A 13,957-nucleotide genomic window follows, 5' to 3' on the forward strand; every position below is an offset into this window, starting at 1 on the left:
TAAAGTAAAAGCAAAAAGTGGGATCTTTAAGGAATCCTTCTAAAGAATGTGTTAGTTTAGGATTTGTTTTCAGTCTGGATGTTCACGATAAATGTTAATTTTCTCTAACAGCAAGAAATTGGGACCAGTATGATAAAAGAGGATGGAAACCATGGCAGCATATCCCGACATGACTTATCCTGAGCAGGGGAGGAGCTTATGAGCGGGGGCGAGTACCATGTATAATAAATATGTACAAAGGGGCGTGGTTATGCTACTTTATAATATACACAACCTCATTCAATCGATTCCTTTCTCCACAATTACAAATGTTTATTTACAATTTCCCTGTAAACGCTGCGGGTCATCTCCTGCGATCACCGCCATTAATAACATACAATATATTGAGTTTCTCTCTTGAAAAGTTCCTGTTTTTACAAATTTATTGAGGTATTAACATCGATTCAGTCGCCAGTCCACGGGGTCCGAGCACTGAGAACACGAGGAGCCTCGTCTCCCTCAGCCTTCATTCTGTGGAAAGAAGAAAAAGAACAAGTAAGAGAAGCGTGAACTATAATATTATTTATCCCGGTCCTGCAATTATCTGGCTGCTAATAGTCCTGACAGCTGGAGAAATGAGAGACAGCTGCTATTCTGTAATATTAGAGGGCGCTACAACAGATGTCATAGGCATATTATAACTCTAGGGGGTGCTATAGGTCATCCCATGAGAGAGAGAATAAATCAGTACTTATGTTAGAACACTAGGGGGCACTGATGAAACAAAGAGTTGGTAGATATGGAACTAAACGAGATCTAATGTGAAGCTAGGAATATGAAGAAATGATTAGAAGGCAAGTCTCTATGGAACTCTAAGATTATGAAGATCCATAAAAAGTGAGTACACATGGTAGATGTTATGATTAGGCAACTCAGTACCACAGTGAACATAGAGGTCAGAGCACATACAGTGATCTGACAATAATCCAAAAACATAGAACGAGCTCTGAGACGTGGGAACTCTGTTGACCGTGTGGAGATCAGACTGAACTAAAACAATCCATCTTGTCTTCTTCCTGAGAAATCTCGCTTACAACAAGATACATTTCTGCTGACTTGACATTTCCTTTTATGGAAGTAATCATGTGTGCATTCCTTCTTTCAATAGCAGCCTTTATTCACCTTCCAGATGATGTAACTTTCTACTGATAAAGACTGGTATAGATTGTTTATGTAAGAGATAGTGAAATATGAGCGCTTGTGCGCATGTCTGTAAAAGAATAATTCTTTTCTATATAAAGGGAGGGCAAAGCCCAGAGAGAGAGATGTGCTCCTGGGCTTCCCCTGTATATGATCACACAATACCTTGTTTGCATGTCATTTACTCTGGATCCCTACCTCTAGTAAGCCAGGGACTGAGAAGGACTTAACATTTCTTTGGCGCACCGAACGGGGACCCGAGATGAGAGTATTTGCTCGAGATTCACCTGCGGATACGGACAATGGAGATCTGGGATAATGGACGGCAAATGAACTGAAAAACCTGGCCAGGTAAGAGACATTATTAGTTCTCTTTTATCTGCCTTGTATTATCCGAAAGATCTCTATGAGCCGTGTCACGCTGGGTTAGTCTAGTAGTGAGTAGATACCTATAAAACTCGGGTTACTATATTGTATAGATTTATGAGTCCTGTCCCTGGCAGTGTGTGAACAGTGTGAAGGTTGTGGAATGTTGTGAAAGAAGAGCAAAAGTGCGTAGAAAAATAAGCCGAAATAGTTGGGGTATAAGCCTTATACACGGAAGTCAGCCTAACTGGGTCATGTGGTTGCGTCCTTTCGGGGAGACCTCCGCCCATGCTTGACTCTCATTTAAGTGCTTAACCTCCTTCATTTCTGGATAAGGTTTGATAGAATGAGCCCAGGACGCGGGTCCATGAGCCTGGGACAAGTATGCTAACTGACACAGAAAGTTTTGTGATCTGTATGGTGTTGCTGGGTCTGTTTGCGTGCATAATAGCACTTAAGTACATTCTGCACATTAGAAAGAATGGAGCAGATCAGCCCTTCAATATTTTAGCTCCCTAGGAGAGAAGGCAACGAGACATCACCTAGGATAAGTGATTGTCCAAACGTCACCTGGGGTAGAAATAGCTAATATTGAAAAAAAAAAAAGAAAAATGGGAAATAAACAGACAAAAACCGTCTTAGGACAAGTGGAAGCAGCAGATATCATACAGGAAAGATGTGGGAAGACAGTCAGAAGTCAGATTAGAAGGGTAAGAGAAAAATTGGGAATTTCAGAAGCACTTATGTTTAGCACTGAATGGGAAAAACTGAGTAAAGAACGAGGTGGAATTATCAAAGACAATGGGTGGGAAGAAATCATACACTGTATGATAGAGGTCTCAAAAACAGCTAAAGAGGAGAATTGGAAGTATGATCCAGACACTTCCAAATGGATTATGGGGAAGGGAAAAAGTTGTGACATAATCCCACCACCTTACCTAGATCCAAAAGCCCAATCATTTGTACCATCTGGAGGAGCAGAAGGAGGAAAACAATTTCCAGCCTTGTATCCCAATCTTGGTGGGGTAGGAGGATGGGTATGTTCACACTGTGGACAACAAAATCCAGATTGGAGAAATGATTGCCTAGTCTGTGGTACACCTAGACATGGCGCTGTACTTGCCCCTGTTAGGGTAGTACCAAGACCCTTTAGGGAACCTGGTGCTGACGGGATAATGGGAACTAGATATCACCAGACCCGACAGTATTTTCCTTGGTCCCCTGCTGAAGGTATGTCCCTCCTGCATAATGCGCCTGATCCCACTCAATATCCCATCCGATTTGCACAATACATACAACAAATCATGCAGACTCATGCTGGGGTCTGGGCGGACGGGGAAGAATTATGTAGAATGAAAATGTCCCCCGGACTTTTTCAGGAATTATTGACACACCTACAGCCCAATAGACCAGTGGCAGAAGGGGGTGCCTTACAGACAGAAGCATCAGGTACCCAGTTCACAGAGGCATTAATAATTTTCATGAGAGAAAAACAGAGGGAAAGGGGATCTACGGGTGTGATTATGCAGAAATTTGGGCAAAGTATTGAAGAATATAGTCAAGAATTAGAAAATAGCTTTAGGGATGAAGGATTGGATTTGACTGATGCTTCAGTAAGGAGACTTTTTACAAAACAATTAATAGAGGGGCTAGATCCGAAAATCAGAGAAAAATTTAAATCCTCTACTCCAGATTGGAGAACAATTGAACAACCAAATATTGTGAAACAACGATGTTTAGGAATAGTCATGGATATGAGAGAGAATCGTAAGCCTGTTAGAATAGCACAAGCTAATACAGGAGGAAGAGTGAGACACAACTTTCCTTGCCACTACTGTAAAAAGCCAGGTCATTTCCAAAGAGAGTGCAGGAAGAAGTTGGCAGATATAAAGTCAGGCAAATTTGTTCCCAGAAATAACCCTCCCCAAACGGACAACCAGCAGAAATCTACCATCATAGATGGTCCCATACCAGATTCAGATTGACTCGATGTGTTACAAACTTCCCTACCAGCTAGAAGACCTATGATACAGGTGAATGTGGGGGGGAGAGAGATTCCATTTTTGATAGATACAGGTGCAACTTCCTCAATTTTGAATCAAGATTTTCTTCCGAATCCGGAAGATATTTCAGAACAAACAACTTTTGCTGAGGGTTATGATGGGGTAATTCGAACACTGCCATATACTGTGCCCCTAGAGGTCTCATTAGGACCTAAATGTTTTGCATCCAGATTTTTGTATGCCAGAGGTGCCCCAACATGTTTGTTAGGAACTGATGTCCTAAAGAAATTAGAAGCTAACATCAATTTTAGGGAAGATGGCACAGTTATACTGACTATCCCTGATGATGCAGAAACATTAGAACAATATGTTAGAATTCAGGCTTTTGAGGATTATGCTGAAGAAAAAGAGTACACCACAGATCTAGACCTCTCAATGGTCCCAGAAACACTGTGGGCACAGGGTGACACCGATGTGGGACTATTGCATATCTCTCCTGTAAAACTATCTGTGCAACCAGGAACTGTTCTCCCACAGCTCAGACAATACCCTGTGAGTGCCCAGCAGGAACTAGCGATTACAAAACAGATAGAGGGATATAAAGAGAAAGGAGTTTTGGTAGAGATACAATCACCTGCTAACACTCCTCTGTATCCAGTCAAGAAGAGAACTCTTGATAAGAGTTCTATGCCCAAATATCGTATGGTACATGATCTAAGAGAAATAAACAAAGTTCTAGATCCAATCACCCCAGTTGTACCCAATCCTCATACGTTACTATCACAGATACCAGCCAGTTCTCAAGTGTTTACTGTAATAGATCTTTCAAATGCATTTTTCTCGGTTCCTTTACACCAAGATAGTTGGCATTTGTTTGCATTTACATTTAAGGGCAAACAGTTGGCGTGGACACGCCTTCCACAGGGAATGATACACTCCCCTACTCTTTATTCAAATGCCCTACAAACAGTCCTTCAGAGGTTTGAACCCGAACCACAGGTAGTAATTTTGCAGTATGTGGATGACCTACTACTTTGCTGCCCAGATCTAGAAACTGCAGAAAGGTCCACTGTGAGTTTACTATGTTTTTTAGAAAAAGAAGGGTGTAAAGTGAATAGACAAAAGCTACAAGTTTGTCAGACCAAAGTGGTCTTTCTAGGTCATTGCATTTCTCAAGGTAAAAAGCATCTTACACCACAAAGAACTGAAGCAATAAGACAGATGAATGAGCCTAGAAATCATAAACAGCTACGAGCATTTTTAGGAATAGTGTCTCATTGTAGACAATGGATTATACATGCAAGTCAACTAATGCAACCACTGTATGACTGTGTAAAAAGTGAACCTTATTTGTTGACAAAAGAAGGTCAGATTTCGTTCCAACAATTAAAAGATGCCCTTGTTTCAGCTCCAGCGTTAGGGCTACCAGACTACACCAAACCATTTCAGCTTATGGCTGCAGAAGTTGATTCCCATGCTACAGGAGTTCTTACCCAGAAGCATGCAGGGAAACAAAGACCAATTGCATATCTTTCAGCAAGGTTAGATCCCGTAGCTAGAGCAGCGCCAACCTGTGTACGTGTAGTTGTTGCTGTCTCACTATTGTTGGACAAAGCATCAGAAATTGTCCTAGAGCATCCACTCACAGTTCAAACTACACATGATGTTTATGGGATATTAAACCAGGTCCAACCAAAACACATTTCCATGGCCAGACATTTGCGGCTTCAGTGTTCTTTGCTGCTCCCCTCTACTATCACATTTGCTAGGCTTCAGACTCTCAATTTAGCTACACTGCTACCTCTCGAGTCTGAAGGGGGGAATAAGGACACTGATACACACACAAATTTTTTCCCTACAGACACACATGATTGTACAGAGCTCATTTTACAAGAAACGGTAGGCTTACCCAATGTATCCGAAACACCACTTCAAAATCCAGATTTAGAGCTGTTTATAGATGGTAGTAGGTTTGCAGATGACACAGGTAACTTCCATACAGGGTATGCAGTTGTGTCAGAATCTGAAACTCTCAAAGCAGAACCGCTTCCACCGAAACAATCTGCACAAGAAGCAGAACTAACAGCATTGATTGAAGCTCTTAAAATAGCTGAGAACCAGACAGCTAATATATACACTGATTCTAGGTATGCACATGGTATTGTGTTTGATTTTGGAGTAATCTGGAGAGCTAGAGGTTACATGACAGCGTCAGGACAACCTGTAAAACATGCTTCTCTGATCAAACAGATCTTAGAGGCTGCACAAGAAACAAAAGAAGTAGCAGTAATCAAGGTAGCTGCAGATGTGAGACTCGACACTAGGGAATCTAGGGGAAATGATAGGGCTGATAAAGCAGCCAAAGCAGCAGCTGTCAAACCCTTACAACAGGTCCATACTGTAAACCTCACAGAAAATACTGAAGATAGACTGAGACAAGCACAGGAAGATGCAGGAGAAGAGGAGAGGGACAGGTGGAAAAAGGAAGGGGCAGAAGAACAAGCGGGAATTTGGAAGAAAGATGGACTAATATGTCTACCTAGAGCCTGGTATCCGATTGTAGTTGGTGGACTGCACCACCCTACTCATGTGTCTGCAAATGCAATGACACTACTGGCAAAGCAAGTCTGGTTGGCTCCAGGTTTTGGCAACTATGCAAGAGACTATTGTGCTGCATGCGCTATATGCCTGACACATAATCCCGGACAGACAGCAAAGACCCCTATGAAGCACCACGTCCGACCTCTCTACCCGTTTCAGCGATTACAAATAGACTTTATCCAGCTGCCAAAAAGTAATGGGTATGAGTATGTGTTGGTATGTGTGGACATGTTCTCGGGGTGGCCAGAGGCCTATCCAGTTCGGAAGGCTTCAGCTAAAAACACTGCTGTAAAGCTAGTTGCCGAACTGATACCCCGTTACGGTCTCCCTGAAGTGATCGAGTCAGATAGGGGTACTCATTTTACTGGAGAAATATTTCAAAATGTACTGAAAATGTTGGGTGTTGAAAGTCAGTTACACACTCCGTATCATCCTCAAAGTTCTGGTAAGGTAGAACGCATGAATGGAACTTTAAAATTAAAAATACAGAAAGCCATGGCTGAAACAGGAAAGCCTTGGACAGAATGCCTTTCACTGGCCCTTTACTCAATACGCAATACCCCAAGGGGTAAGACTAAACTGTCTCCATATGAAATTTTGTTTGGCAGGACTGCCAATTTAGGATGTTATTTTCCACAGCAACTTGTGTTAAATATTGAGTCATTGACTTCTTATGTGCAAAATCTTCAGAAACAATTAACTAAGGTGCATGCACAAGTTTTTGCTTCCCTTCCAGATCCTGACAACACAGAAGGAAGTCACAAGTTGGAACCAGGTGATCAAGTCTATGTAAAAAGACACACCAGAAAGGCTCTAGAACCAAGGTTTGACGGACCCTTCCAAGTCCTGTTGACAACACCTACATCAGTCAAGCTTGAAGGAAAGGCATCATGGATACATGCAAGCCATTGCAAGAAAAGCAGTATAAACTCATGATATTGATGTTAATAATGATAACCTCAACGGAGGCGTGGGATAGACTGAATTCTCTAGCCCCTTTGAACAATAGATTCGTACAACATCATAGAAAATTAGTGCATGACTTGTTAAACAATACACAAACCCTGACAGATTGTTGGATCTGTACCCATTCGCCGGTATCAGCCACAAGTATACCTTTTCTAGCAGTTCCCGTATTAGCAGAAGAAATATTCGCTTGGCCTAATTGTTCAGACAACCTGGCCAACAACCAAATTGGTAATGCTAGGCTATGGAATACTACAATCGCCATACCAATTGTGGGATGGGTAGAATTTCCTTGGTGGCAGGGTAATCTCTCAGGGAGTAACACACATCTACAATATTTAGCATTTAGGGGAGGAAAATGGATACCTAGAAATAAGACTGGATTAACTAATTTAGGACAGGTCCCCACAGAAAATCTACAGCTTAGTTTCAGTACAACCGTCCCCCCCTCTGATGCTTTCAAACCTGTAGTATTGGAAAGATACATACATAATAGAAAATGGAAACATTCTAAATTGTTCCCCCAAGGTGATGCAAACAGTTGTACAAGTAAGCCGGGGAACCTGGTTTGTAATAAATCCGATGAGTATATCAAAGGAATGCCTGTATGTGGGAATCCCGCAGCCGGGTACTGTAGCCCCTTGGGACAAAAACCCTCTTGGTGTATGCTTCAGAATGTATCTAGTTTTGTGGACTTGGCTCACAGATTGGTATTGCAGCACTCAGCTCTATGGGATCTGCCTGAAGGTACATTTTGGATATGCGGAGAAGGAGCATATAAATGGCTTCCCGTAGGTATAAAGGGTACTTGTACATTAGGACGCCTAACCCCGGCTACATTCATAATTTCAAATAAACAAGTGAATATGCAAGCCGTGCCCAAGCACACACTGTATAAAAGAGCTGCAGATAACTCACCACGTCCCTCGGGGAGGCCACATATAGTACAAATGGGAATTCCTAACAAAATTGCTAGTACCATTTTTATTTATCCTATGTTAACACAGATGTGGGATAAATTAGTTAGAGCCACGGATTATCTAGATGATCAGATCTGGGATATATTGGATATACTAAACACTAGTATAGCTGTACAGAATCAGCTTATAATAGTCACTAACCAACATACCCTGGTATTGGATTACCTAACTGCCTCACAAGGGGGTATGTGTCAAATCATCGGACCCACCTGCTGTCATTATATAGACCCGAATAGTACTATGAGTATGACATTTAAATTAAAAGACGTACAACGACTCAGAGATCAGTATGACAAAGACAATGACCAGAATAAGGATAGCTGGTGGTCAGATACCTTTTCTTTTCTTAACCCAGCCAACTGGTTCAGAGGAATCGGTGGGTGGGTTGCTGGGATTATGCAGAGCATAATACATATAGTTATGATTATTGTAGTCATATACGTACTATTCCAGATTGTGCTCAAGAGTATCTCAGTATGCACAGATAAACTTTGTGTAATAGATGCAAGAGTATAAAGTTTTTTTTCCTTCTTCTCTTATGTTATCCTTTGCTAATACTGATTATTGCGCTTATTTTGCTATCCCTTTGTAATATCTGTACTTATTGCAAAACAAAGAAAAGGTTGCGAGAGTTAAACGGAAGAATTAATACTAGATTTGATTCTCTTATTGAATACAAGCATGTACATGTGTAATACCAAATAAAGGCTTTGTCTTTGGCCCTGTGGTAATAAAATAAATAAAAGAAAATGTCAAAGGGGGGAATTGTGGAGATCAGACTGAACTAAAACAATCCATCTTGTCTTCTTCCTGAGAAATCTCGCTTACAACAAGATACATTTCTGCTGACTTGACATTTCCTTTTATGGAAGTAATCATGTGTGCATTCCTTCTTTCAATAGCAGCCTTTATTCACCTTCCAGATGATGTAACTTTCTACTGATAAAGACTGGTATAGATTGTTTATGTAAGAGATAGTGAAATATGAGCGCTTGTGCGCATGTCTGTAAAAGAATAATTCTTTCTATATAAAGGGAGGGCAAAGCCCAGAGAGGGAGATGTGCTCCTGGGCTTCCCCTGTATATGATCAAACAATACCTTGTTTGCGTGTCATTTACTCTGGATCCCTACCTCTAGTAAGCCAGGGACTGAGAAGGACTTAACAACCGCAATCCCTAATCCTCTCCAACCACACTAGAGGCAGCCGTGGATTGCGCCTAACGCTACCTATGCAACTCGGCACAGCCTGAGAAACTAGCTAGCCTGAAGATAGAAAATAAGCCTACTTTGCCTCAGAGAAATACCCCAAAGGAAAAGGCAGCCCCCCACATATAATGACTGTGAGTAAGATGAAAAGACAAACGTAGAGATGAAATAGATTTAGCAAAGTGAGGCCCGACTTTCTGAACAGAGCGAGGATAGGAAAGGTAACTTTGCGGTCAACACAAAACCCTAAAAACCACGCAAAGGGGGCAAAAAGACCCTCCGTACCGAACTAACGGCACGGAGGTACACCCTCTGCGTCCCAGAGCTTCCAGCAAACAAATAGATAAGCTGGACAGAAGAAAAGCAAACAAAATAGCAAAGGAAAACTTAGCTATGCAGAGCAGCAGGCCACAGGAACGATCCAGGAGGAAAATAAGTCCAATACTGGAACATTGACAGGAAGCCAGGATCAAAGCACTAGGTGGAGTTAAGTAGAGCAGCACCTAACGACCTCACCACAGCCCGAGCACAAATCCCACAGGACTGCACAAAAGTACGCACATCCCGTGACAGAGATGGCCACCAAAAGGATCTAGCCACTAACTCTCTGGTACCAAAGATTCCAGGATGACCAGCCAAGACCGAACAATGAACCTCAGAGATAACTTTATTCGTCCACCTATCAGGGACAAACAGTTTCTCCGCTGGACAACGATCAGGTTTATTAGCCTGAAATTTTTGCAGCACTCGCCGCAAATCAGGGGAGATGGCAGACACAATTACTCCCTCTTTGAGGATACCCGCCGGCTCAGATACACCCGGAGAGTCGGGCACAAAACTCCTAGACAGAGCATCCGCCTTCACATTTTTAGAGCCCGGAAGGTATGAAATCACAAAGTCAAAACGGGCAAAAAACAACGACCAACGAGCTTGTCTAGGATTCAACCGCTTGGCGGACTCGAGATAAGTCAAGTTCTTATGATCAGTCAAGACCACCACGCGATGCTTAGCTCCTTCAAGCCAATGACGCCACTCCTCGAATGCCCACTTCATGGCCAGCAACTCTTGGTTGCCCACATCATAATTTCGCTCAGCAGGCGAAAACTTCCTGGAAAAGAAGGCGCACGGTTTCATCACTGAGCAATCAGAACCTCTCTGCAACAAAACAGCCCCTGCTCCAATCTCAGAAGCATCAACCTCGACCTGGAACGGAAGCGAAACATCTGGTTGACACAACACAGGGGCAGAAGAAAAACGACGCTTCAACTCTTGAAAAGCTTCCACAGCAGCAGAAGACCAATTGACCACATCAGCACCCTTCTTGGTCAAATCGGTCAATGGTTTAGCAATACTAGAAAAATTGCAGATGAAGCGACGATAAAAATTAGCAAAGCCCAGGAACTTTTGCAGACTTTTCAGAGATGTCGGCTGAGTCCAATCATGGATGGCTTGGACCTTAACAGGATCCATCTCGATAGTAGAAGGGGAAAAGATGAACCCCAAAAATGAAACCTTCTGCACACCAAAGAGACACTTTGATCCCTTCACAAACAAAGAATTAGCACGCAGGACCTGAAAAACCGTTCTGACCTGCTTCACATGAGACTCCCAATCATCCGAGAAGATCAAAATGTCATCCAAGTACACAATCAGGAATTTATCCAGGTACTCTCGGAAGATGTCATGCATAAAGGACTGAAACACTGATGGAGCATTGGCAAGTCCGAATGGCATTACTAGATACTCAAAATGGCCTTCGGGCGTATTAAATGCAGTTTTCCACTCATCGCCTCGCTTAATTCGCACAAGATTATACGCACCACGAAGATCTATCTTGGTGAACCAACTAGCCCCCTTAATCCGAGCAAACAAATCAGATAACAACGGCAAGGGGTACTGAAATTTAACCGTGATCTTATTTAGAAGGCGGTAATCTATACAAGGTCTCAGCGAACCATCCTTCTTGGCTACAAAAAAGAACCCTGCTCCTAATGGCGACGATGATGGGCGAATATGCCCCTTCTCCAGGGACTCCTTCACATAACTGCGCATAGCGGCGTCCTCAGGCACACATAAATTAAACAATCGGCCTTTTGGGAACTTACTACCAGGAATCAAATTGATAGCACAATCACAATCCCTATGCGGAGGTAGGGCATCGGACTTGGGCTCATCAAATACATCCCGGTAATCAGACAAGAACTCTGGAACCTCAGAAGGGGTGGATGACGAAATTGACAGAAATGGAACATCACCATGTACCCCCTGACAACCCCAGCTGGACACCGACATGGATTTCCAATCTAATACTGGATTATGGACTTGTAGCCATGGCAACCCCAACACGACCACATCATGCAGATTATGCAACACCAGAAAGCGAATAACCTCCTGATGTGCAGGAGCCATGCACATGGTCAGCTGGGTCCAGTACTGAGGCTTATTCTTGGCCAAAGGCGTAGCATCAATTCCTCTCAATGGAATAGGACACTGCAAGGGCTTCAAGAAAAACCCACAATGCTTAGCATACTCCAAGTCCATCAAATTCAGGGCAGCGCCTGAATCCACAAATGCCATGACAGAATACGATGACAAAGAGCAGATCAAGGTAACAGACAGAAGAAATTTTGACTGTACCGTACCAATGGTGGCAGACCTAGCGAACCGCTTAGTGCGCTTAGGACAATCAGAGATAGCATGAGTGGAATCACCACAGTAGAAACACAGCCCATTCAGACGTCTGTGTTCTTGCCGTTCAACTCTGGTCAAAGTCCTATCGCACTGCATAGGCTCAGGTTTAAGCTCAGATAATACCGCCAATGGTGCACAGATTTACGCTCACGCAAGCGTCGACCAATCTGAATGGCCAAAGACATAGACTCATTCAAACCAGCAGGCATAGGAAATCCCACCATGACATCCTTAAGGGCTTCAGAGAGACCCTTTCTGAACATAGCTGCCAGCGCAGATTCATTCCATTGAGTGAGCACGGACCACTTTCTAAATTTCTGACAATATACCTCTATCTCATCCTGACCCTGACAAAGAGCCAGCAAATTTTTTTCTGCCTGATCCATAGAATTAGGCTCATCGTACAGCAATCCGAGTGCCATGAAAAACGCATCGATATTACTTAATGCAGGGCCTCCTGGCGCAAGAGAAAATGCCCAGTCCTGAGGGTCGCCACGCAAAAAAGAAATAATGATCAAAACCTGTTGAACTGGATCACCAGAGGAGCGAGGTTTCAAGGCCAGAAATAGTTTACAATTATTTTTGAAACTCAGAAACTTAGTTCTATCACCAAAAAACAAATCAGGAATAGGAATTCTTGGTTCTAACATAGATTTCTGATCAATAGTGTCTTGAATATTTTGTACTCTTGCCGTGAGCTGCTCCACACATGAAGACAGACTTCTAATGTCCATTGCTACACCTGTGTCCTGAACCACCCAAATGTCTAGGGGAAAAAAAAAGGCAAAACACAGTGCAGAGAAAAAAAAATGGTCTCAGAACTTCTTTTTTCCCTCTATTGAGAATCATTAGTACTTTGTCTTCCTGTACTGTTATGATTAGGCAACTCAGTACCACAGTGAACATAGAGGTCAGTGAACATACAGTGACCTGACAATAACCCAAAAACATAGAATGAGCTCTGAGACGTGGGAACTCTGTTGACCGCAATCCCTAATCCTATCCAACAACACTAGAGGCAGCCGTGGATTGCGCCTAACGCTACCTATGCAACTCGGCACAGCCTGAGAAACTAGCTAGCCTGAAGATAGAAAATAAGCCTACCTTGCCTCAGAGAAATACTCCAAAGGAAAAGGCAGCCCCCCACATATAATGACTGTGAGTAAGATGAAAAGACAAACGTAGAGATGAAATAGATTTAGCAAAGTGAGGCCCGACTTTCTGAACAGAGCGAGGATAGGAAAGGTAACTTTGCGGTCAACACAAAACCCTAAAAACCACGCAAAGGGGGCAAAAAGACCCTCCGTACCGAACTAACGGCACGGAGGTACACTCTCTGCGTCCCAGAGCTTCCAGCAAACAAATAGATAAGCTGGACAGAAGAAAAGCAAACAAAATAGCAAAGGAAAACTTAGCTATGCAGAGCAGCAGGCCACAGGAATGATCCAGGAGGAAAACAAGTCCAATACTGGAACATTGACAGGAAGCCAGGATCAAAGCACTAGGTGGAGTTAAGTAGAGCAGCACCTAACGACCTCACCACATCACCTGAGGGAGGAAACTCAGAAGCCGCAGTACCACTTCCCTCCACCAACGGAAGCTTACAGAGAGAATCAGCCGAAGTACCACTTGTGACCACAGGAGGGAGCTCTGCCACAGAATTCACAACAGGTAGAACACTAGAGGGAGCTGAAGATCCAGAGTCTCAGTTCTTATGGTAGAACACTAAAGGGAGCTGAAGACCCAGAGTCTCAGTACTTATGGTAGAACACTAGAGGGAGCTGAAGACCCAGAGTCTCAGTACTTATGGTGGAACACTAGAGGGAGCTGAAAATCCAAAGTCTCCGTACTTATGGTAGAACACTAGAGGGAGCTGAAGATCCAGAATCTCCGTACTTATGGTAGAACACAAGAAGGTGCCGAAGATCCAGAGTCTCAGTACTTATGGTGGAACACTAGAGGGAG

The 13,957-nt window shown here is 43.0% G+C and overlaps 1 protein-coding gene across 1 annotated transcript in view; it reads right to left on the reverse strand.

The window, feature by feature from the left end:
• Positions 1-287: 287 nt before the first annotated feature.
• Positions 288-13,957, reverse strand: part of TM4SF5 (transmembrane 4 L six family member 5) — a 32,826-nt gene continuing 19,156 nt past the window's right edge. Inside the window, exon 5 of the mRNA XM_069767470.1 lies at positions 288-510. Within this exon, the coding sequence (XP_069623571.1) occupies positions 499-510 (12 nt within the window). The 3' untranslated portion in view covers positions 288-498. The remainder of the gene's footprint in view (positions 511-13,957) is intronic.

This window comes from Ranitomeya imitator, chromosome 4, assembly GCF_032444005.1.
Source record: "Ranitomeya imitator isolate aRanImi1 chromosome 4, aRanImi1.pri, whole genome shotgun sequence".
Classification (NCBI taxonomy): Eukaryota; Metazoa; Chordata; class Amphibia; order Anura; family Dendrobatidae; genus Ranitomeya; species Ranitomeya imitator.